Source organism: Panthera pardus, unplaced genomic scaffold (genome assembly GCF_024362965.1).
Source record: "Panthera pardus isolate Hobbes unplaced genomic scaffold, ASM2436296v1 HiC_scaffold_19, whole genome shotgun sequence".
NCBI lineage: Eukaryota > Metazoa > Chordata > Mammalia > Carnivora > Felidae > Panthera > Panthera pardus.
The window spans coordinates 15,726,285-15,752,332 of NW_026526754.1; the positions used below are offsets into that span (position 1 = coordinate 15,726,285).

Here is a 26,048-nt window from a genome sequence, read left to right on the forward strand (position 1 = left end):
ACAAGAATACCTTATTTTTGAGAGAGAGCCAGAGAGCCAGAGATCGATCAGGGGAAGGGCAGAGAGAGGGAGGGAGACACAGAATCGGAAGCAGGCTCCCGGCTCTGAGCTGCCAGCACAGAGCCCGAAGGGGGGCTTGAACTCACAAACTATGAGATCATGATCTGAGCCGAGGTGGAATGCTTCATCAACCGAGCCGCCCACGTGCCCCTCTTTTTTGCTGTTTTCACACGCCATCTATTCTTTTTCATTCTTAACCATTGGCAGATAGCAATAATCCATGTTAAAATCCTCTTAAAGATCTGCATGCCTAAGTGATTCACATACAAATATATATGTGTATATGTATAGATACAGAAAATCACATATGTAGGGAAAATATTATATATTCAGGTCAACTGGATGGACTGTGCCCAGATTGTTTTTGTTCTCCGCTGGTCTGATGATTTCAAACATGGGAAATCTGAAATAATTGCGTTTTAATTTTTTTTTTCCTTCCTTCCCCTTTTTTTTTTTTTTTTTTTTTTTTTTGCAAAAAGAAAGGCTTCACCAGAATGCTATTCAAATGCAAAAAACAAAGGAGAGAGAAAACCAACTATACTTATGGTAGGTTTACCTAGCTAACTTGGATGGTTTCCACAAACATTGAAACAGCATTAGAGCAGGAAAAAAATAACTGAGTATCTCCATAAAATGGTAAATCTTGGGGCGCCTGGGTGGCTCAGTCGGTTAAGCGACCGACTTCGGCTCAGGTCATGATCTCCTGCTCTGTGAGTTCCAGTCCTGCGTCGGGCTCTGTGCTGACAGCTCAGAGCCTGGAGCTTGCTTCAGATCCTGTGTCTCCCTCTCTCTCTCTGGCCCTCCCCCGTTCATGCTCTCTCTCTCAAAAATAAATAAACGTTAAAAAAAAATTTTTTTAAAAATATGGTAAATCTTCCTCTCTTTCCCTCTGGCATTTGGTGGTTTCTAATTTTCTCATACACAAGCAAGAAGAACCAATTAATGAGTGTCTTACCTTTCATTGCAAAGCCACTCTCTGAAATTCCTAATCAACACTTACACAGTTAAATCATCTTGGAAGTAACTTGACTTCAAATTTATTCAAGAACTTAACAAATCTCAAAGATAAAGAAACAGAACACTTTATTATAAAACTTATAAAATAATTAAATATTACACATATATTTTGACTTTACTCTATAACCCATTGTTTTATTCATCATTTTTCCTCAGAATTAATATCACTTAGAGAAGCAAGTGAGAACACATAAGAATAGGCTATTAATAAATTAATTTTTCCATAAAATAATAAAATGATCATTATATAAAGAAATGAATAATTTGCAATTTTTCAGAGGGCAAGGGGGTGGGGATGTGGAACTATATTTTTTTGATGATAAAATGGCTGCTACTCTAGGCCAAGCCAAGTGGTTTGAGAGACTATTCAATCGTTATTTCTCTGAGATTCAAGAAGGCATGATTTTAATTAGAATGGGAACGAAGGATGTTCTAAATTTAACAAACCACTGTCTAGTTGGTGGTGCTGAGCTGGCAAACCCTGTTTGAATTGAGACTTGAGAAAGCAGTAAAATTGGGTTCCATTCATCAAAGAAACTGAGGAATAGCGTGGAATTATATAAATATGCCCTTTTTAACCACATCTCAAAAAATGACAGAAGGACTCCATCTTGTAAGTCACTTTGGTTTTGGCAAAATAGTGTGGTATTTTCCAACTGAGAACAATTTTAAGCTCATTAATGCCTATCAACAGCTGGCTTCCGATGACTGAAAATATCATCTGTAAGATTATAAAATATTCTTATTTATTGAAGGGTCTTGGCTTATGATTTATTAATATTAACATAGCAAGAAGACAGATGGGTTTTCTATTGCCACTCTTTTCTTGTTGTTAACTAAATCTTAGGGAAATTTTAAACATGACAGTTGGTAGGAGAAAAACCACAAGTGGTCTTTAATTTTCCAAGCAGCCCTGATGATATGTAGGGAACATTATAAATGATGGTCTAACACTGTGATTTTGCTACTTAGCTCCTCCTTGCTTTTTACCAGAAATGAACACCTCACCAATTCTGATTCCCAAAGAGCAGACTTGAGGTTCCGTGTCCTTGTTCAGCTAGCACCAAGAGTTACGAGGTTCATATAATGTGTAGGACGTCAACGTTGGCCTTTGATGTAAGTTTTGTGAGGTTTTTTTTTCCAGATTGTAATGTCAATTCAATGGAGATCTTAAATAGTCCAAGTTGCCCTGTTTTCAGAATATTCCTCAGAACACTTTTCAAGTTGTAAATTTTAGTCTTGGAGACTCTCTATAAGCAGGATATACTTTGAACAAAATAATAAAAACAACACACGCACACTGAATAAACATAACGTGAAGCTTGTTGGTCCAGCAGCAAGCACAGTTATGAGCACCATTTGGCTTCCTGTGTAACCGAGTTCGGGCTGGCCACAGGGTCTATCCAACTGTGAGCCCCGAATAACGGTTAAGCAAGGTGTTCCATCCGTATTTGATTGCTCCAAGGCTCAGTCTTGGATCTAAGTCTTCAAGAACCGTTTCGAAACAGATGTCCTTGCCATGGAACACTCTAAAGTTCAAGGGCGGGGGCGGGGGGTGTCTCTCCCAGAGGTGACCAGATTCTTCGTCAAAATTAAAAGGTGATGTATCTCAATGTGACTCATCACCTCTTTCCTGTAACAGTGCAAATCAAAAATGTTCTTTTGTCATTTCTCTTGGAAGTCAGATGGGTCCTCGCTTCCCATCTTCAAGTGCTTCGGAGTACCGTGTGCTTTGGGGACTTGGAGAAGGGGCCTGTCTGTTCTTGAGAGCCAGCTCCCCGGGGGCTGCTGTAGCCATGCAGGAGTGGTCTGCAGGGTTCAGCTTTCGAGCTCCGGAGGTGAGAGGTGAGACCCTGGCCCTGCGGAGTTAGGGAGGGCGTCAAGGTCAGCTCTTCCTCGTGCAGGATTTGCAGCACTGATGACCGTGAAATTTGTGGTTGCAGATGCCATGTTGAGGAACGAGGTGACACCAGCTGAAGAAATCTACACAGGATGGATCTTCTGCAATCAGGAAAAAAAAAAAAATTTAACACCATCGAAGAGAGCTTAGCCTTTTTTCTAAGGTGAGGGCCCGAATGCCTTGTCTCTGAATGGTTCTGCTTGTTATATACTGGGATTTGGCTGGGAGGGTGGGAGAAGCAGGATTAAGACATCAAAAGGGGCTGTGACCATTAGCTAAATGTTAAGGGGGGGGGGGGGGAGAATGGGTGTTTAAAAAAAAGCCATGCCCTTTCCAGCCAGACATTCATGGGTGATCCTTCCCAGTAGCCTGGGAGCTACACGTTGCATCCCTAGAACAGTGTGTTAGGGGTTGGGCTGCGATTTGGTCTAATACACCGAGAGTCAGCACACCTGGATTTGAGGCCCAGCTGCAACACTGTTGATTTAAACAAATCCCACAGTCAAGTTGCAGTTAAGTGAACTGAAGTCAACACCAGTCCTTTCTGACGTCTTTTGTTAACCCGTGTGATTATGGGCTGGACGGAGCACATTGGGCATCGGGGATTCCCAACCAGAAGGGCCGTGTCCATTTTAGGGTCAGGGCCTCGCGGTTGTACTGGATTCTCAAGGAGTTTTGACTTGAAAAAAGTATTTATGGTCTACCCTATACACAAAGAAGCCTTTTCCTTCGTGGTTCCAAGTGTTTTCCCCTTCCTCCATGCCAGGCTTGAGAGACACCTGGCCCCAAGCCCCACACTGCCCATAGGTACCCACCCACGTCCCTTCCACATTCCTCCTGCAACGGCTCTGCTCTGGGCCCTGGGACATGGCTCGCAATGCTCTCCGTCCTCCTGTTTCTTTTTCCCATTGCTCCCGATTTGTATCCTGTCTCCCTGTGATTCAGCACTGCCTACACCTCCTTCCCCATGCCTTCATTCCTCTGCCTAAAATGCACCCACTGGACCCCCATCCCTTAGTCGCCCCGCTGATCCTTTGAAAATGTATGTCGGTTCATGCCGTGTCTCAGCCCTAAACTCTTCCTTTGGCCCCTCTGTCCACCCGGAATGAAAGGTTTAGTCCTTACGATGGCCGACAACTGGTCTCTCCACTAACAGTTGACCTCATCTTCCTCCTCTCTTCCCTCCCTGACACGGACCACCTGGCTCATGGCCCATCATGCCAGGAAAAATGTGGTTTCTCCCAGGATCCCAAGTCTCTGCTCAAAGGTCACTGACACTAGGGCCTTCCCAGAGTCCCTCTTACAAGCAGCAAGCTCTGTGGCCTCCCAGAGAGCCCTCCCTACTCCTTACCTTGCTTTATTTTTCTACAATGATCTATGAGCACTCATCATATCCTGTGCCTCTTTATTGTCTGGCTCCTCTCTAGAATGTAAAATCCTTGAGAGCAGAGATTTTGCCTACTGTTTTCATTACTTTATTCCCAAGGCTTAGTGCCTGTCACAGAGTAGCTGCTCAAGAAGTATTGAACAAATTCGTTTTTACAGCTGAAACGACCAGTTCAAAGTCTCAACTTGGGTATAAAGGAGAAGTAGCAGTGATTTTTTTTTTTCCTTTTCAATAACTCCTGGATATATCTTGAAGGTAGAGTCTAGAGAATTTTCTGGCAGGCTGGTAAAGGTACAAGAGAAGAAAGAAGAATCAAGAATGGTGATAAGCTTTTTGCCCTGAGAGTCTAGAAGAATGGTCATATGTACTGACATGGGGCCACCAGGGGAGGGGTGCTGCTGGTAGGAGAAGGGTGTGGCGTCTATTACCTGAGGGATCCAAGTCAGACACGAGATGAAGACCCATCCAAACTCTGTTTGCCTATATATACACATATAGATGTAGCTACATCCATTATTTTAAACATACACTTGTACAGTATCTTATACCCCAATCAATTAGCACGGAGCCCATTCAATCAGAATGCACATCTGAGTCAGCTTCTGTTTCAGTTGCAGAGACACCGCATCAGGACCAAAACAGGCCACTAAAACCACGGTCCTAACTGCACGGTTTATGGACCCCTCTTGGGAGAAGAATGGGATTTCAGCAGGCTTCTGCAGCTCGTGCTATAAGCTCAAGGTATGTCCGGAAGCAGAAGTGGGGCGTATCACTGTGCCGTCGATATGAGCCCTGTGTTTCATTATGGTTGGGATATTGATCACTAATCGCTGGTTATCGGAGCTGTTAATCAGGTATTTTATTTATGCTGAGGATGACCTTGGCACCCTCTTTCTTTGCCTCACATCCTTCATGCCAACAACTGACAAATATAAGCTCAATCTTCAGAATCTCCTGGCACCCCACCACTCCCACGAGTGCCACTGCTCCAGTGGGAACTTCTCCCGAACAAGAGTAGACAAGTCCTCCTTCGGCCCTGGGCCCTGTGCTCTTTCTTCTCTGGGTAACTGTGGGCGATCCTCCCACAAGTCAGATCCCACTGCTCTTGGGCTTGAAGTTCAGTATCGGCTTCCACCTCAGTTGGAGTTAAATCTCAAGTCCTTCCAATGACTGACAAGGCTTCCAGGACAAGCTTCAGCTAATCACCTAACTCCTGTCTGCTTTCTACATCCTACTCCAGGTGTCTTGCTGTCCCTGATCAGATTCACACACTGCTGCCTCAGGGCCTTTGCATGCGCTCTCCCCTCTGACAGGAACACGATCCTTCTAGATACACACCTAGCTCACCCGCCTTTAGGTCCCTGTTCAAATATCGCATCATCCAGGTGGCCTTGCGTGACAAGCCCATCTAAACGGGGTTTCCCTCCTCCTCCTCCCCCCCAGTCATTCTTGTGCTCCACACTCTGCTTAAGTTTTATTTTCTACTTTACCATCTGACATTGTATACTTACTGGTTTGTTGTCTGTTTCCAGATAGGAGAGTGGAAGCTTTGCCCATTTTGTTCGTCATTCTATCTACAATCAGACACCAAAACAGTTCCTGGTTCACAGTAAATGTGAAAAACTCTCCATAATATCTTAAGGTAGCAGCATTTCTCCATTTTATAAATAGCTCAGAAAGTTTAAAACCTTGCCCATGGGGGTGCATGGCCCATCATGGGAGTCTCAGAGGAGGTTCAAAGTATTACCATTTCTTTCCTTGGTCACCATGGATTTACTTACTGCCCACTAATTTTTTTTTTCCTTTTTAAAAATTTTAATTTTAGTTAACATACAGTACAATATTGGTTTTAGGAGTAGAAGTCAGTGATTCATCACTTAGCTACAAGGCCCAGTGCCCTCCTTAAAGCCCATCCCCTCCCACCTCCCTCCATCAACCCATAGTCTGTTCCCTATCGTGAAACATCTCTCGTGGTTCATTTCCCTCTCTTCTCTTCCCACCCTCTTCGCATATGTTCATCTGTTTTGTTTCTTAAATTCCACCCATGGTCACCCCGCCAGTGATTTAAGAAGGAAGATGAACCAGGCAGTAGTTTGGGCATGGCACTCTCCCTGGGGGAGGCGGGAGGTGGCCTCCAACTTTGTAAAACCATAGGCCACAACCGTGGCCAAGAAGAAACACCTAGACTTGTGTCTTTCATACCTGCCTTCTTACTTGACTCCTCTTGCCTAGAGAGACCTGATTTAGTCAAGAGGCAAGGAGAGAGGTCCTTCTAATAAACCTTTCTCATACCGTCATCTATCACGGCCCCCATCCCTGCAACCCATGAAGAACCGACCTCCATCCTAACACTGGTTAACACTCCACTTAGATTTCTTGTTGCAGCTTCCTCCTCCTCTGAGACACTGACTCCTTGTAGCTTAAGACCAGGATGTTGCCTTGTTCTTTTGTCCCTAGAAGAATGCTAGGGATATAGAGCAGGTGCTTAGTGACCCAGCTTTGAGTGAAGTAGAGAACCTCACCGTACTTGATGCACAATCTTTCTTTTAACACACGTTGAACACCAATGGTGGGCCGGGCACGGTGCCGGATGAGTAAGATAATGACACCAGGGGCCTCCCCACTAATCTTGGACCTAACATATGTCTTGGCTCTCCTCCCCTTGAACTCCTGCCCAGGAGAGAACTGCTGAGCAATGTGCATGATCGACCATTGTCCTTTATTCTGTCTCTGAGTACATAAGGGGTCTGCACTTCTGATTCTTTCCACGTGTGGGTTTGTCTGGGGCCATCTGACTAACGGGGGAGAAAGGAGCAATCACCGATGGGGAAGAAAGGAGGAGACAGTCTGCAAGAACAGGACTACTTGCTCCAAAGGTGTGTTTCTTTCCCCCGTTAACCTGTCTGCTTGGAAAGCCTGCGGGTTTGTAGAATTCCAGCACTGCCCTGGAGGTGACAGGGCTCTGAGCAGCTACTATCTTGCTAGTTTTCTCTCTGGTTGCAAGCCTCAGATAAGGAGAGCGTGCAGCGGAGGGAAAATTGATGCCCAGAGCCTGGAGCGAAGGGTCTTAGAGATAAAATGTGAAGGGACAGGGACAGGGGAGAATCTGAGTGACAGTTCTGAATCTGATTCACCACAAATTGGGAAGCACGGAGTAAGAAGTGAAGCAGTCTTGGGAAAGCTGCGATCGGATGAAAAGCAAACTCAGCAGGCCCGTGGTGGAAAATAATTCTTTAGCACAAAGAAATCTGATTAGGGGGGAGGAACTATTCCCTGGTGTTAGAGTTCTTCAAAATGAGTTGGGCTACTGAAAAAGAAGCACAGTTCACCCAGATCGTTCAATTTCCCGTTTTTCCACCAGCACACCTGCACTTCATTTAAACGACGGCAGCAAAGGAAACATCTAAGGTGGGTCCCGGGAGGAAGAATGTTCACGGAACGTCACCCGTGTCCCCAGTTCCTGTTCACGCTTGCATTCCCACTGGTTGGTACAGTCTCTGGTGCGTGGTGGTTACTTTTTCGTTTGCTTGTTCAACTAAAACAGTTTTTAAATTTTTTTTTTAACGTTTTATTTATTTTTGAGACAGGGAGAGACAGAGCATGAACAGGGGAGGGTCAGAGAGAGGGAGACACAGAATCGGAAACAGGCTCCAGGCTCCAAGCTGTCAGCACAGAGCCCGACGTGGGGCTCGAATGCACGGACTGCAAGATCATGACCTGAGCCGAAGTCGGCTGCTCAACCGACTGAGCCACCCAGGCGCCCCTAAAACAGTTTTTAAAAACGGACTTGTGGGCACCTGGGTGGCTCCGTGGGTTAAGAGTCCTACTTCAGCTCAGGTCATGACCACACGGTTTGTGAGTTTGAGCCGCGCATCTGGCTCTGCACTGACAGCTCGGAGCCTGCCTTGGATTCTCTCTCCCCTCCCTGACTTGTGCGCACACTCTCTCGAAAATAACTTCAAAAGAAAATGGACTTGCAAGATGACTGTTTCCCCCTTTCAAAGTAAGAATAGCTAAAAAGCCTTAGCACAGAATTAGATTTTCCCTGTGAATGTATGCAAATAAGCATTTGGGGCAGGAACTACCCCAGATTTGTGCCTCGTATGCCTCTGAGCAGCACTGTTCACAGATTGTGATGTGAATGGCGCCCCCCCCCCCAGAGTTGTTCTAGGAATAAGCGGCACAAGCACATACGATGGAGTTTTGGAAAACTCTCTGACGATTTGGTAAAAGTGACTGGAGTACAGGCCTCGTTACCTCTCTTTGCAGGAGCTGGACAGAAGTTTGTGTTACAGGCTCGTAGCACGGGAGGTTTGTGACGGAGCAGACAACTGGAGGAAGGCCGGCCCTGCTGGACACAGTGGACCGAGCGGGTCTGGACGCCCCCTCCACAGGTCACCGTGCACTGCACAAGAAGGAAAGAGGAAGGAGTCAGCAACACTTGACTGGAGGGTGTCCTTTCTGAGGTCAGTGATGTCAAATAGAAGGGATCTCCATGCTTCATGCCATGTCCAGGGGGCCTGCTGGCAAAATGGGAGTTGGCCAGAGACCGATATGTGTGCTCAAGTTCACCGTTGTTGTAACACACAGGAGCTAGGTTATCTGATTGGAATGCTGCCTATCTCGCCCCAGAGAATGTGTCTTCAGTTAAGTGACTCATAAAGAAGAGAGCTTCCAGAAATACGGAAGCTGCTGTAAGAATGCAGAAACCTAGGCAACTCATCACGGTATTTAAATAATTCCAGATAATCTCTGCAGATGCAGTATTGGGGGAGAGATAGTTCAGAATTAGGACAGCAAGGAAATAATAGTTCATCCAAGGAAGCTTTGGAACCATGCCCTCGGTGGCCAGCCAAATTCTGAGTTGGCACAGTGGGTGGGTGCTTCCCAGAAGTCAGTGATTTCGCTGTTCAATTAAAAAAAAAGAAAATAGATGGCTAACAAGGACTATCAACTTTTTTTAGTTTTTCCAGACACATATGGAAAGATATTTTATAACATAATATCAGGGAAAAACAAGACAGCCCTTTTACCCTGATTATTTTTTGTTTTGCTTTTAAAAATTCGCTACATTCTTTTTCTTATTTTGTAGATAGGTGAAGTCTTCATTCTGGCCAAGCATCATTATATGAACTGGTATTTGGAAGGAAAAAAACATGGGAGTGGAAAGACTGAGTTTTGGATTTTAGCACCAAATTCAAATATAGCTACATGATTATCACATCATCTAAACCAGAAGTTGGTAAACTTTTTCTGTAGAGGTCAAGATAGTCAATATGTTCACCTTTGTGGGCCGTGTGGTCTTTGGTGCAACTATTCTGCCTTTGTAGCATGAAAGCAGCCATGGGCAATATGTAAACAAAAACAAGCATGACTGTGTGGGACAAGCATGGTGTGGGATTCCCACACCAATCCCAGCCAATGGGAACCAAACCACTGTAACCAAAGTTTCATCTAAGTCTTCTGAGATAAAAGCGCCTCTAACATCTAATGGGTTTAAGAGCTGGGTGTCCTTGCCTGAATTGCCTAACTCTGAGCTTTCCCTGCCTCTTCTACAACATAGGGACAGAAATCCTCATGAACAAGGCTGTTTGACAAATGGTAGCCATTATCACATTATTAGAAACATGACCTAAAAACCAAAGAAGTCAAGATGTTGAGCACTGTTTCTAAAATACAGAAGATTTGGGACACCTGGGTGGCTCATTAGGTTATGCGTCCAACTCTTGATTTTGGCCCAGGTCACGATCTCATGGTTCATGAGTTTGATCCCTGCATCAGGCTCTGCGCTGACAGCACAGAGCCTTCTTGGGATTCCCTCCCTCTCTCTCTTTCAAAATAAAATACAGAAGACTTTAGTGGGGCAGCAGCAATAGTGAACATTTAGCACCATGGGACAAGCCCAGTATAAATATTTTATATTAGGTACTCACGAAAAACATTAGCTCTGCAAGATATTGTCATCTTGATTTTCTAGATGTGAAAGCCAGAGCTCACAGATTATGGAAGCAGCCCAGGACCACACGGGAGGTGGAACTGGCCAAAGATCACAAACCATTTTGCCTCCAGAACTTGAGTTTCTGTTCTTTCCCTTTGGACAGATCCCTAACAGCAACGATCGGTGGGCTCTCTCCTTTCTGGGAATCTCACTTAAATATACATCTCCTTAACCTGGGTGCGTTTACCTGCTGCCACGGTGATGAATACCATCCAGCTGCCACACTGAACTCAGGACGGGCTGGACAAGCCCCCCGCTGGCAGGCTTCTTCCAGGTCGAGAATTGGTTTCTTAATATGGCGGCACCTTCGCTCCGGGAAAGTGATCAGCTTTCCCTGGAAGGCCTTCTCACTGCATTTCATCTCCCTCTTCCTCACGCCCAAACCACAGGTCATCGAACACTAGAAGCCAGGACAAAAAGGCATTAAGTATGTGGAGCTCCACGGTCAAGTCTGCCGAGCAGACAAGCCACCCATGTGACACTGTGGGATGGGATTATGGCAGGTCATCCACACGCACTCAAGGATCCTAAAGATAAAGCCACCCCATCCCTCATACTAGAGAATGCGGGCTAACTGTCCCAAAGTCTCAGAGCTCATCAGCACCACGCGACCCATATGGATGTCAGATTGACTCCTAGAGAAAGACCACATGGGCAGAGGATGGGCACAGGGGCTCTGTGTAGTGTTCATGTGGATGTCCACATGTGGGGTGTGTCATCTATGGGTCCAGGTCTACCTCAGGCCTCTCTGAAGACGTGGAGTCAGTGACAAGGAGGCGGGGCACAGAGATGAGGGTTCGAGAAGGCTGAGTGGGAAGAACCACCAGGTACCAAATCACTCGTCCTGTACTTGACCCTGCCTCTCACTTGACTGCGCTCCAGCCTGAAGCGGTGTTCCAGGAAAAAGAGAAGGATGAGGGCTGATGAAGGATGAGAAGCCTTGTTTCAAGTATGTGAAATGGCATTGTGGGATAACACAGGGAGCCTTGATGAAAGGAAGTGGTAAGGATCGGTGTCCTTAAAACTTGGTGTAACTATCCTAAGGAACGAAGGACACTGAACTTCACACAACAGCTCCGTGAGGGAGGGGCGACTATTTGGCCCCACTGTGTGGACACTGAAGCCAGCCTCTGCCATGTTGAGTGGCTGGCCCGGGGTCACCCCCGGAGCAAATACTGAGGGCTGCGTGCAAATGGGGGACATCTGATTTACCCCTGCATTTAGCCATTAGGCGATACTGTCTCGTAACGAAAATGGATGGGAAGACGAGTGGAGGCACTGCTAGGCGTGTGACTATATACATGGAATAAAAGGGCACCAATGGGCTGGACCCCCTGCCTCTACTGTACCCTACCATCCCCACTATTGACCTTATCTCATCCTCAGCCTCTGTCTTCCTCACCATACTGCCATCTCCCCCACAGCAGAGACCTTGGCCTGTCAGGTACGGACGGAGACTTGAGGCTTGGCATCTTTCCTCATGTTGCCTACGTCTGCGTGTGCGCCCGAGTTTCCCCAGCCAGAAACCCAGGAGACTTCTATCTTCACCCGTCTACCTCCCCTCCACCCACAGATGCCTGAAGGTGGCAATGGCCTCCGTAGGAACTCTCGAAGATTCTGCTTCTCTCCACCCCTGGAATGCTCTCATCCTGCGTCCCGATTACAGCAACCTCCCCACGAGCGCCTTGCCTGCCCCTTGGGCCGCCTGCCTTGCATCATGTTATTCTACTTCATTCAAAGTTCTAAGTGGCCCCGACACTGGGGTCCTGATGAAGCTTTCAGCTTCTACCCCACCTTCATCCTGTCATACCGGCTGTGTTATCTTCTCTCCCCTCTCCCTCCTTTGGGGCATGCCCTCCATTGGGAACAACCTTCCCCCAACACCACCCTTGCCCAATTCTTGCTCATCCTTCAGACTCATGCTCCCTGGAAAGTCTCTTCTGACAAGGACTCCTCCTGGCAGAAGGGCTGGGGGACCCCCAAGCTCTCCCAGTGGAATTACAGACCTCCCCACTACAGCACTCTGCATACCCTATCTGTGGTGCCATAAACGCCCGGGCACAGGCCTGTTCCATGTGGTGGGTGCTTTGTCAGGATTTGCCGAAGAGTCGGAGGGAAGAATGGATAATGAGTAGGCACCTGTGCTATGTGTGTGGAACAGGAAGAAGGTTTGATCATCTGGGTGCTGGTGGGTGAGCTGAATATATATAAAAAAAAAACCACAAACAAACCCAGAAAATAAAGAGACACCTGGGTGGCTCAGTTGGTTGAGCGTGTGATTCTTGACTTTGGCTCAGGTCATGACCTCAGGGACATGGGACTGAGCCCCACATCGGGCTCCAAACTGAGTACTATCTCAACTCCTACCTCACTCCAGGAAGAGACAACCCACTGCAGCCGGTTGTTTTTGGGGCATCGTCCTAAGACACAGCCCTCCTGTGACTCTGGCCTCGGGGCGCTGGAGCACAGGTTCTCTGGGAGATCCTCTGCCGTCGGGGGGCTTTTGCACAGGATTTCGCGTTTCCTCACCCCTCGCCCGCAGGTCTTGGAACACTAGAGGTGGAAAAACAAAGCTTATTTGCATGCTGGTTGCAAATGATTTTCTTCCAGGTGAATGTGGAGAACCTACTAGTGAAGTATTTGCAAACCTATTTTAAAGCGTTAGAACCAAATGCCCGGTGAAGGCCCTTGCAGCCAGCAGGAGGGATCTTTGCTCCGTGCAGAGGCCTCACATGCAGGTTGGCAATCGTTGTCAGCATTCTCAATACCCAGTGGCTGCTGGTCGCCCGGGTCTGGAGACGAGGTATTCTCTTCACAGCACACGTGGCCACTTGGAGAATGATATGTGGCCTGTTCCTTGGTAGAACCGTGGTCCTGTCTGGCACAAGGCAGAATTGGTCTGGGCACCTGGCTACGGAGGATTATTGTGCTTCTGCTGAGAAGCATCATAGATACATACGTACACATCTAATAGCAACTGACTGTGACATTGACAAAAATGGGTTGGGGATGTCCAGTTCTTCGTGTTCCTACTCATCGGCTGCCTCTAGGCAGGGCTCGGTGCTAACTATTGGGGAATAAACAAATAGGCACTCGGCAAATGTCTGCGAATGAATCTGCCTTTCTTGACCTTCCTAAGAACCCTGTGACATGGACAAGGTGGGGAATAGTCTCCTCGCTTTCAGATGAGTACTTAAAAAACTTCCAAGGTCACTTAGAAGGTGTTGGCTCCAGGTCGGGTCTGCTCTCAAGGGACAGGTCCCCTCCCCAGCCTTCTTTTCTGCTCAGAAGAGCCATATGAGTTGCGCCTCTCTTGCCTTGGCTCTTTGTCAATATGTAAACATCTGGGCACAATTCCAAGCCTGCTCAGAGGATCAACATGACTTCTGGCTCTTCACATTCTTCAAGGAGACGGATGGTGATGGTACTCTCATCATCTGCAAACTACAGCAGCAGGACACATCCATTCCATGCCTCCCACGTGATGGTGCATCTTCCTCTTTATTGCACGACCTTCTACCAACCCTCTGCGATCACCGCTGTGGTCCCGTTCTCCAGGAGGGCGGTCTGAGACTCATAAAGCCTTCGAGAACCTGACTAAGATAATCAAACAGCTGCCAGGGAGCAGAGAGGGGGCAGACAGACGAATGTGTCTGGTGTCAGACAGGGCTGTGCACCACTAAGCAAGTCCTCCTTCATTCATGTTCAACATTTCTAAATGGTTGGTCCTTATCCAACAGAATTCTTACGTTTTCAGTTGTTTTTTTGTTTTTGTTTTTGTTTTTTTAGAATGGGTTTCCAGAGACCTGGTCTCAAAGAGGAGGACAGGGTGCAGTAATAAATTCAGAAGGACTCCTTCCAAATTAGTCATGAAGATGTTCTCAACACATGTGCTCTTAGCAAACAACCAACCAAGCAAACAAACCTAAGGAAATAAAATACTCTCTCAAAATATTTCTATGTCGAATGTGGGGCAAATTCTGAACTAAAGCTCCTTTTGGGGATGTCCCATTTGGAACTGTTGGTTCCCCATTTCTTGTCCCCGTGCCCACCACACACATTAGGCTAAAACAGCCCTTGAATTTTCCTCTTGTAAACTGTACCTCCTTATTTGCAAAGAATGAGACCAGACATAATACCGTATCCTATTTAGACTTGCCTTCTACTATCAGTCAATACATTCCTTCATTTTAAAGCATATCTACACATGCTCAAAGATATTCTTTCCCACCGCTAGCTCCTTACTCCCTTAACAGATAGAGTTGTAACATTTTTAAAAATCCCATGTTCTATAATTTCAAAAATTCTCAGTCTGAACTCTGTGGGGGATTTGCGAGTACACTGCTATACTTTATCAGAAATCAATACTCCAGGATAATGCACCCTGAAGGAAAGCATGGTAGAAATGTGGTCCTAGACTTCTACCTGGCTTCATTGTTCAGGCAACGAAAGCGCTGCATCTTCTTGATTATTCCATAAAATTGGCTTGACATCCGTGGTTTAGCAGAGACTGGGCTGCTGTCCCCTACAGTGTGGGATGTTTATCTCTATCTTTATCTCTATCAAGTAGATGCCGGTAGCATCATTCTCCCAAGTTGGGACAGTCAAAGATGCTTCCAGACGCTGTGCCTGAGGGGACCTTTGGCAAAATGAGACCCCACTGAGCACTTCTGACTTGTGAATGGCAGGTGGCTCTAAGCCTCGGCTGATTTCATGATTTTCTACCTTTCACTGAGAGTTTGTAACAATAGGAAATTTTATGCCCAACTCCCCTCTGTATCCCTCTAACCCCGCGGCTCTTCCCCACCAAGCAAGAGTTGAATATCCTTCCTACACCACCTTCTTTGTATCTGCATTTTCCATGTGCTTTGGAGAAATCAGTAGCCATTTCGTCTGCCAATCCACGGACACTCCAATCCTTTCGAGCTGTGCTCTACAGCCTAGCCTGAGCGCCCCCCGTACTCTACTCTCTAGACTTCTAAGTAAGACCCTAAGATGTTGTGCATGGGTTCCTAATCTACAGGATGCAGAGAAATCACAAAAAACACAAATGAGAATGCCTCATCACGCTAACTCAGTGTGATGCCCAGGAAAGCATAAAAGCTGAGTGCCTCGTGGGGGAGCCAACACCCCTGTTTTTGCCACTTTCTTTGTCCACAGGAAACAAGACTCATGACTCCAACTCATGCCCACTTACCTGAGACCAGGGTCCAAGGCTCCATTCTGGAGGGCAGGCATGACTGTTGCAGACTCGCACCTGAGTGGGCGTGCTCACTGGGCAGAGAGAATGTAACACTGCTTCCTCCTTCTGGAACGGCTTCTTCTGGACACACTGGATCTTCCTGCTCTGCTGGCCCCCCGCACATGACCTGCTGCACACGCTCCATTCGCCTGGCTTCCAGCTTGCAGTGAAAAACGACATGACTTCCAATGAAGCTAAGATTTTGGACCATCCCTTCCAAAGCAGTTACCGCCTAAGATTTAACCGCCTGATAAAAGTCTTCCATCAATTTTAGAACCCATAAGGGCAATTCAGAATAATTCTTCTTCCACAGGTTTTGAAGCCTATGCTAGTGTGGCCCAGGGATAGGGACTCACATGAGATCACAACACGCTTTTGGGCAAAAACACATTCTTGCCCTTGGCAAGGGAAGAGACGTGTACCCTTTGGAGACCCGAGCAATTCATTCATTCAGCCAAGTCTACTGGGGTCTTCCCTTTGTGCCAAGGACTCTCCTAAGCATCAGGCTTGGAAAAATGAACGAGGCAATGTTGTTTCCACTAAGGAGCCTACAACACAGTGATGAGGCGGACATGTGACACTCGCCACAAGAGAAATTAATACAAAGTACAGCAGTTAAACTAAGGGAAGAGCGATTAACGAGAGGGGGAAGGGGTGGGACGGGAGGGGGAAGGAGGGTTGCGGGAGGGGAAGGGGAGGTGTGCACAAGCATCACACATGCGTGCAGGAGACAGGGGCACATTCAGAGGTGGCCATTTCTAAGTACGCACTTCCCCCAACTAACTTTTCTGGCTACTCTTAAACTTTACGAATGCTTGAGAGACATAACCTTGTGTTCTTTATTGAAAGATTGCCGTGGGGGCGCCTGGGTGGGTCAGTTGGTTAAGCATCTGACTCTTGATCTCGGCTCAGGTCATGATCTCACAGTTGGTCAGTTCGAGCCCCGCATCGGGCTCTGTGGTGACAGCTGGGAGCTCGCTTGGGATTCTCTCTCTTTTTCGCTCTCTATGCCCCTCTCCCGTGTGCTCTCTCTCTCTCTCAAAATAAATAAAAATAGACTTAAAAAAAAAAAGAAAGATTGCCAGATCACTTTTATCACAGCTGAGACTTGGTGTGAATTTGAAGGGTGATGCACTGAAACTACTAACCTTTCCGATCACTGCATTCGACTAACTGATATTCTAGGATTTGAAGGCCTGGCATAAAAAAGATCCACGAGATAAGATCTTACACATTTCAGGCACAGGAGAGCTGTCTAAAAGTGATGTGGGCTTACCAGTGTTCTAAATTGCATTTCCAGAAACAAACCATCACTGAGGTCAAATAACGTTTCTGTTTTACCTTTGCCTTTCTGCCACGTTTACTAGTCCTGTAATGTTCTCCTCTGGTTTCTCCCACCAGCCTGATGCGTGAAATTAAAAACCTTCCCTTCAGTCCAGAGAATTTAGCACATGACTTCTAGATGACACGTGTTCTAAAACACTGCATAATCCCTATTAGCTTATTTAAAGAAAGAGAATCCGAAATAAGATGATTCCTTATTTGTAGAATTATCCGCATCTTGTAGGACGTAAAGAAAACACGCCTATTAGGAAATTATTAGTTTCAGCATTCTCCTATAAAAATGGTATTTTCGTCCACCCGATTCAAGTTTTTCCCTCGTGCAGCAAATATGGTGAGTCTGTAAAAGTATGCAAAGAGCACAACACAGGTGGACTTGCCTCATGACCTTCATGGTTGTGCACACGTGGGCCCTAGGCTCCCTCTCCATCTGTCCTCAGTCCCTCTGAACCCTACCTCAAAGCCCAGCTTCTAATGCTGTCCATTTTCCCCTGGCTGCGTTTTCTATTCATAAGACCTCACAGCCCGTATCTCACTGCATCTCAATTATTGCCTTACACTCCCAGTTCTGGCGTTACATTATGGGTTCCCTGACGGGAGGAGCTACAATTTCTCCAGATCCAGCCTGGCCTCCAGTCAGTGCCTATGACATGGTTGTTATGTGGGAAAACAACAGAGTTAGACTGGATGAACTCCTCTGTCCTTGTCACTCGAACAGTCTAAGACCTCATTGCCAGTGTATCTCTGGGGAAAAACAGTCACCGAGGGTCCCATTATTCCAACAGAAAACATAAAGCTATAAATGATAAGGTGGAGAAAAAAGGAACAGAGCAGAAGATCCTGCCCATTACATCACTCTAATCCTGCAGAGCCACTGGGAGGGCTGTTCTGCTTTTAAATAGCTAGTAAACTGGTCACTGCAGAGTGGAATTTCTACACGTGGCCATCACGGAAGTTCTAGAAGTCAGGCATGAGCAAGGCTCTCTCCCTTTTCACAGATGTACATATGAATGGGGTCCTTTTTTTGCTTGGCAGAAGTAACCAACAATGGGAAGTAGGCTTAAAATCAGAAAACATCAGCACGCCATTCAAGCAAACTCACACGTCCTATGCACACAAATACACGCACACCATCTAAAGAGGACACCTTACTCCACAAGGGTCAATGACACTGTCTGGTAACCATGTCTTATTAGCAAAATGGGAAAAAAAAAAAAAAATCCATGGAAGCCCACCAAATTTCTTTCTACTCTTGGTGTTCAGGATACAGCTGGTTCCAGATTCTGTGAGAAAAACTAGGTTGACACATGGGCATACGGGATTGGTGAACAGCTGAAGCCCGAAACAATTATGACAAACGTGCTCTTACAAGGAAAAAATACATGTATGTGTATGAAAAGATTGTGCGATATAATTGCATCACCGCAGAGCAAACACTACTTATTAAGATGATCTGAAACATTAGTGAACACAACGCTGCTTTAGAAGAAACTCTGTCAATTCTCTGTAAATACATTTGGCAGAAGATAAGTCACACAAAAGACTCCATTCGACTGGGAAGAGTACTTAAAATTAGCGTCCAAACAATAGTGTGGCTAAAATCCACCCAAAAAGCAAACCCAGCGAGATCCCCATAGAGTTCCATCATCAGAAGTGGATTACCACTTGGCCTCTACCCTTTCTGTTTAGTTTGTGACTTGCTACTGTGTAATTTGCATTTGGGGTTTCGTGGTCTGCATAGTATTACGATTGTTACATTCTTGGATGACTATACGAAAGTTAAACACACAACCACATGCAAATTCAACCAATATAGGATTTAGTGTTATTTAAGTATCTGTTTTAGTTCAGAGGGGTCTCTATGTAAAGATTTAAAAAGAAAGATGAAAGACACCTTTAAATCCCAGGGTTAGGTTCGTACAGCCAGAGTTAAGATGCACGTCTAAGGCAAACTTGGGTCTTTCGAGTTACATATTTTCACCTCAAATGTCTTGCTTTCCTCTGTTACTTTTTTGGGCATTCTGTCTCTCCCTGAGTCACTTTTGATCAGAAGGACCGGCAGTGGGTTTCAATTTCTCATATCAACAATAAGAAAATACAAGTACAAACATAGCCAGAAAGACATTTCCAGATGACTTACTAAGCAGGGCAGGAGAAAGCATTGCATATTTTGGGTTCAGTTGCTGGCGTGGTTCTTGCATTGCAGAAGGAGGAACTGACTTGAGTGTTTTGATCTCGTAAGCAAATGGCCTTTACGCTTATGTAACCTAGTAAGACATCAGAAGTTACAACGTGAAAATCACAGATAACCAGTTCGATTTCATTTCCATGTTTAGCTTCTGACTTACCAGGATTCTGATGTTGAACTCAAGGTATGGAATCCAAATACTGCATGACAACACCTCCTTTTGATAAAATCTGCAACTCATTTGAATCTCATTCTCCCCCACCCCCACCCCCACCCCCCCCCAGATAATAGCTTTCATGTTTTAATGATTTTAATGTGTAGCTTCTTGGGTTTTAAGACTGGTGTGGATTCCCGAACCATGAAGTGATAAATACCACCTTTTGGGGTTTTTGTTTGTTTGTTTTGTTTTGTTTTGTTTTGCTTTAGTGGGACCCGTTGTCTGGCTTGCAGCATCCATCTCAGGACTTCTCATCAGAGGCACATATTTTTTGTGTGAATAATTTTATCTGTCAGCTCTCCAAATACGAAGGCTGCCTCCTCTGTGAATTCGGTTCGTTTCTATTTACATGGTACGTTTCCTTACGATGGCATCCGAGAAACGATGAAAAGTCACTCTTGGGATCATGATTAGGTTAAGGTCGGTCACCAAAACCATATTGGGATTCCCTAAACTTAATTGTTTACTTCCAGAGCATGCATTCATTTGGACTCTCCTTCTCATATGGCTCAGACACATCGCAGTCTGTAAGTTTCGTGAGGGGACTGCTAAATCCAGCCAAGGGGAGAATCCCACAGTGCACTTCTCCAGCATCCTCCCTTTGGATGGACTTGTTCTCCATGAATGGAAAATGGATTGACTGTCTCTCCCTCCCAAGGAACTGTGCTCTCCCGGGAACAGCAGGAAGTTATTGCAAAAGATCTCAAAGAGCATTCGGTATGTGAAAAACTGCTCATAATTTAAGTGAAAAAAAGCATAGGGTCAACAGGTATCTACGGCATGGTTTCTGTGCAGTAAAAAAAGTAGACAAAATGATCTTTGTGGCATGTGTCTGAGAACATTAAATGCACGTGTTTTTATGTTTGCATAAGAGAATAAGAGAATGACACAGAGCAACGTATTAACGTTGGCATTTGCAGACTAAAGGATTAGGGAAAGTTATTTTTCTTCTGCACAGCATAGAGCCTTCAAAGTGTTTATTACTAAAAATTTATTACTTCTTTGGGTATTTTTCCATTTTTTTTTCTTTTTTCCTCAAGTATAACTAACGTACAGCAGCGTATTAGCTTCAGGTGCACAACATGAGGATTCGACAATCCTATACATTACCTAGTGCTCATCAGGATATGTGTACGCTTAATCCCCTTTATTTCTCTAAAAATGTATTCCCTTTTACTTATTTAATCTATTAAAAATAAGTATTTCCTCATGTTTTGTTAATTAGCAGGAGCACCTGAAGAGGCCTTACAGACCTAAGAATTTCTTCATTTTCTGTATTTCGGCTCTGTGTCTGGTTCCAAGATGCCCCACTGTGCTTAGGGCAATAGGACACAGTAGGGAGACCCACTGTATCAGATGCTCTGATAATGAGAAAAATGAATGACCAACACTGATGCTTTGGCTTCACTGATCTCTTTATGGACTTCCATTCTTCTTCTCGAAGGGGCACATGTGACAAAGACTGACTGACGCACAAATATGTGGTATCTTTGGATCTAGATAAAATGCTTGCCTTTGGCTCCCTGAGAGGATGGCTGTGGTTTTCCCTCCCTTAGGAGGCCGATTTCTCAGATTTAACAAACTTCCCTCCCGAGAGAGACTTTGCTGGCCTCCCCCTGGAGGGAATGGAATGACACAATGCCTGTGTTTCAGACGGATGCCTTGCAGTTGCCTTGTGTATGTTCTTGCTGGTTTTGAGCCTGCCTTCCGCAAGCCTCAGTGGGAGGTTCTTACCAACAGAGAAGTCAGGGTAGGGAGAAGCTAAATTAAATACAAATAAATAGATATAAAATACAAATGCAAATACAAATAAATATATACTTTGTAAATCTCCCCCCACCCATAGATTTCAGATATATAACTGTTGAGTCCTGGTTATGAAGAACTTGAGTTGTGTGAGCCTTGGTTCCCTTCTACCTAGGAAAATCCTCCAACAGTACAATAACGTTTGCTTTTTTACAGGGATGGTTCCCATAGAAGGTGATTCTTCTGTTGCTTATTTACATCGTACATGTAAGATGTGTGAGATCAAAGAACCTGCTTTGAGAAAAGACTTGGAAGGTAGAATCAGGAAATCAGCTACCTCCACCGCAGGTCGCGGAGCACTGAGACTGCACCGTACTCCAGGCATGACTGTGCCTTTTTGAGGCCGGATGAGTTCCATTCATGACCTTGGGAAGTGCATACTTCCAAGCTATCCCCGGATTTTTGCCTTGCATCAGGACCTGGACAGTGTAAGATACAAACCAGAGATCAAGAGACAGGTCAGACCCCGAAATTCCAGAAATCTCACCGAACACTTTAAAGGTATTTGGATGACATTTTGACCTTAAAGTTGGCTCACATCATTGCTCCCAAGTATGTTTTATGTCGATTTTAAAGTCTTCCCTTGATATTTTAAAATGAGTGTTTCCATATCATCAAAGCTGGGATTTAGAGAGTTGCTAAATGGAGAAACGTGACTTGACCTTTGCTCTAAGCCCACGACCCTCAACTCTAGGTATATCCATTAACAAAGCAAAAGAAAAATATTCTAATATATCGAAGGAAGTAAGGTTCTATTATGAGGTCTCATCTTTCCCATTAAACTTGAAACCTAGGTAGAAACACATGTTGGTGCCTCACAGGTAATGGTTAAAACTGAATCTATGTATATATGTTTTTATGATTCCTCCTGGGCCAAAACTTCTCCTTTGTGCCAGGAGAAGCTGGACACAAGGGAGACACTCTAAAAACCATAGAATACCCCGCTTACAGTTGCCGATCATCAACTTAGAATCCAAGGAAGATTACAATAGGATTTCCAAAGAAAATTTATTCAAAGAGAATGTGGCTCTTGGCTACACTGACTGTGTACCAGAATAAATAGATAATACAAAAACAAAACAAAACAAAACCAGGAGCAGAAGTAGGGGTTGCTAATACGTATACTGGAATGGATTTAATCTCAAAAGGACAAGGACCTAGGATACATGAAAAGATGTTCAACATCACCGATCACTAGGGAAATGCAAACCTAAATGACAATCAGTTATCACCTCACACCTGTGGATGGCTAAAGTCAACAACCCAAGAAACAACGGGTGTTGGCAAGGATATGGAGACAGGGGAACCTTCTTGTACTATTGGTGGGAATGCAAACTGGTGTGGCTACTGTGGAAAACAGTATGGCAGTTCCTCAAAAAATTAACAATGGAACTACCTGATGATCCAGCAATCGCACTATTAGATATTTAGTCAAAGAATACAAAAATACTACTCCAAAGGCATACGTGCACCCTAACATTTATAGTGCTTACAGTAGCCTAATTATGGAAATAGTCCAAGTGTCTACTGATTGACGAATGAACACAGAAGAAGTGGTATTTACACATAGAATGGACTATTACTCAGCCATAGAAAAGAATGAAATTTTGCCATTTGCAATGACATGGATGGAGACAGAGAGTCTTATGCTAAGTGACAGAAGTCAAAGAAAGACAAATACATTATGATTTCACTCATATGTGGAATTTAAGAAACAAAACAGATGAGCAAAGGGGGAAAAAAAGAGAGGGGAAAACCAAGAATCAGACTCTTAACTACAGAGAACAAATTGATGGTTACCAGAAGGGAAGGGGTGGGGGAATGGGGAAAATAGGTGGTGGGGATTAAGGAGGGCATTTGTTGTGATGGGCACCAGGTAACGTACCAAGTGTTGAGTCACTATATTGTACGCCTGAAACGAATAGTACACTGTATGTTATCTAACTGCAATTTGAATAAAAACTTATCTAACTGCAATTTGAATAAAAACTTAAAAAAAAAAAGGGACAAGGACTTAGGATAAATCTGACCCTAAAAGGTCTGACTACTTTGAGAGCAATCATTTACTGGCACTTTCCACACGTCAGGCCTTCGGCTGGGCATTTTCTATGCATCATCTCAAAACATGCCTATAATAACTCTCTAACGTAGCTGCTTATTTTTTCATAGGAAAAAACAAGAAAGAATGTGTGCTAGATCACACAGGTGACTAGGGAATGAGCTTAAAATAGATGTAGGACCACCAACGTGCCTAAATATTGCAATCTATCACCTTGTTGTTAGTGTAGGCAAACAATATTTGCCCCCCTTCCTGATGTTCTCTCTTCTTAATACTGCTTTTTCCCCCTTCTTTTAATCTCAAACATGAGTATAAATAGCTGCTTCTTCCCCCCCCCCACCCCCACCCCCATGAGTCTTGTGGAAAATTCTTTACCGCTAGGACCGGGCATTCATGCCCAAAAGGCAAAGCAGATTTTCAGTTAAAAATAGGAAGCCCTGGCTCTCTCTCTGTCTGGTGGGATCCCACTTGAATTAGAGTTGGGTGGATGGCAGCTGTTCAGGGACCTCCATGACACCAGACCACGGCTCGGGATGCTACGCCATGGTTTCCACTTTGCTATTAGTTTAAATGTCTCCAGGAGTATTACGGCTTACTCTGAAGATTCCACGGTGCAAACATCATTTGTTGTACAGCAAAATGAATCGTGGTGCCTCCCAGAAACAACCAAAATGCTAACGAACGGGTCTTTGTTCCCCTAGCTCCATCCCAAACAAAACAAAACAAAACAAAACAAAACAAAACAAAACAAAACAAAACAAAACACAACAGGTAATACCATTAAAATGGACAGATATTCTCATTAGTTTCTCATGAGTCACCAAGGAAAACCTCAAAATCAAGGTCCTAGAAGCCTTACTTCTGAAGAACCCTCTAGTCTTTTTCTTCTTTTCAGAGCTGTGTCATACAGCCGTTCTTGGAATCATGTGTTTAATTATAACACTTAAGACATTTTGTATGAATAGTACATAGTATGCTTTCCTCATTTGAGATTTTCGCTGTGTTTCTGTTCTGTTCATGTGATATTACATAAACAGACAATTTAGAGTTTGGTTCCCGATCAAACTAGAATTTTGGGAGAAGTGTTACATTTAGAAAATAAGGTTGATTGATGCTCATTGATACTTAACTCAATTTCTCCTTCAATTAAAGTGGTATCTTACATGCAATACTTTGCGTTTCTATTTTCTTGGTGTCTTATCTCTTTATGTGAAATCTCTTTGTCCAGAGATTTCATAGGGAGAAAGTAATACAGTGCACCTGTACATGTGTGGCAGTAAAATATAGGCAAGCTATGTGAGAAGTGTAGTGAGCTATGGTGCTCACGAGGCAGGATGATTTTACAATACGTGGGGCTGTATCACACACAGGTGTAAGGGGGACATACTCAGGTCTTATGCATGACAGAGAAGGAAATCCACTCATTTCCACTTCCTAACACCACCCCATTCTCCCCATTCAAACTAGATCCTGACTTCTGCTACCACAGGGCGAAGACGACCGCAGTGGAAATGCAAAGAAAATTCAAAATACATATGTATTAGTTTTGCCTTTTGAGTTTCAAAGACTTCTGGTGATTTAAGAATGGTTTAACACACTTTCAGTGGGCATTGAAAATATATTCTACTTTCCCTTTTTAGACAGACTCTAGATCCTAAGCCATACATGGCTTGTGGTTTCACGTAAAACATTTTTAAATGTTGCTGTGAACGGCAGGATGTGTTTAAGAAAATGAAAAAAAATTAAGCACATCCAAGTGTCATTACTATTAAACAAGGAAAACCAACCAAGATGTCAAGTTTCCCTCAGCCTCCAGTAACGTTACCCATAGAGACTTATCAACATTGCCAACAAGAAGAAAATCAATGCTACCAAGAAGAGAATTTACACAATCTCCCTGTCAAACCTGTTTCTGCATCTGTACTCACACCTTCCATCTCTCCTCCTCTTACTCTACTCTACCCTACCCTACCTCCTATCTTGGTCCCAATTCTCCACTATGCTCTGGGTTCCATCTGCCCTCATCTACTAAAAGTGCCCCCTTCTCTTGAGCCTTACTGAAATTTCCCTACTAGATCATTCCCATCAGCATCCAAGCATGCTATTTTCTCTCTCCTAAAAATGATCTCATCTCCACATCTCTCTCCAACTCAGGTCCCATCTCACTGATTCCCTTTATAGCAAAAATCCCTCAGCGGGTCCTTTCTCATTCCCCCATGATCTTTCTGGACCAGGCGGCCCTCCTCAGCACATCACTGAAACCGCTCTTTCAAGGGCACCCTGCCATATCCAATAGTCGATGGGCCTCCTCTTACTCAATCACCAGCACTAGACACAGTGGATCACTTCCTCCTTGCGTCGCCACCAGAAACCCATTCTCTCAGTTCTTTTCCTGCCTCGCAGACCTTCACTCCTAGTCTCCTTGGCTGTATCCTCCTCATCTCCTAACTCTTCATTATCAAAGTGACCTCCGACCTCTTGACCTCTTGTTTATCAAGGCTCACTCCATGGGTGATTTCATCCTGTGCTCTGATTTTAAGGACAATCGACATGCTGACCACTCCCAGATTCGTTAACTCCTCACCACACTTTCCAAGGCAACATTCTGCAAGGATGCTAGTGTAGTATGATCCTGTCATATGGTGGTCACAAGCCACCTGTGGCTATTGAGTACTAGCATACTCCTGTGACTAAATAAACCTTTACATGTAGCTTAAATCCAAACCTAGATAACCATGTGTGGATAGTGGCTGCCCTACTGGACAGCAGAGCTGGATATGAAAGCCATCCTCTGATGTCCATATTCACACATTCACCTGCCTCCGGAGCATCT

At 44.8% G+C, this 26,048-nt stretch overlaps 1 protein-coding gene across 1 annotated transcript in view; it reads right to left on the reverse strand.

The window, feature by feature from the left end:
• Positions 1 to 1,069: 1,069 nt before the first annotated feature.
• Positions 1,070 to 26,048, reverse strand: part of ADAMTS18 (ADAM metallopeptidase with thrombospondin type 1 motif 18) — a 139,989-nt gene continuing 115,010 nt past the window's right edge. Inside the window, exons 17-23 of the mRNA XM_053906823.1 lie at positions 21,434 to 21,575; positions 19,086 to 19,212; positions 15,560 to 15,764; positions 12,730 to 12,915; positions 10,550 to 10,762; positions 8,622 to 8,769; positions 1,070 to 3,078 (exon numbers count right to left, since the gene is read on the reverse strand). Coding sequence (XP_053762798.1) covers positions 2,963 to 3,078; positions 8,622 to 8,769; positions 10,550 to 10,762; positions 12,730 to 12,915; positions 15,560 to 15,764; positions 19,086 to 19,212; positions 21,434 to 21,575 — 1,137 coding nt within the window. The 3' untranslated portion in view covers positions 1,070 to 2,962. The remainder of the gene's footprint in view (positions 3,079 to 8,621; positions 8,770 to 10,549; positions 10,763 to 12,729; positions 12,916 to 15,559; positions 15,765 to 19,085; positions 19,213 to 21,433; positions 21,576 to 26,048) is intronic.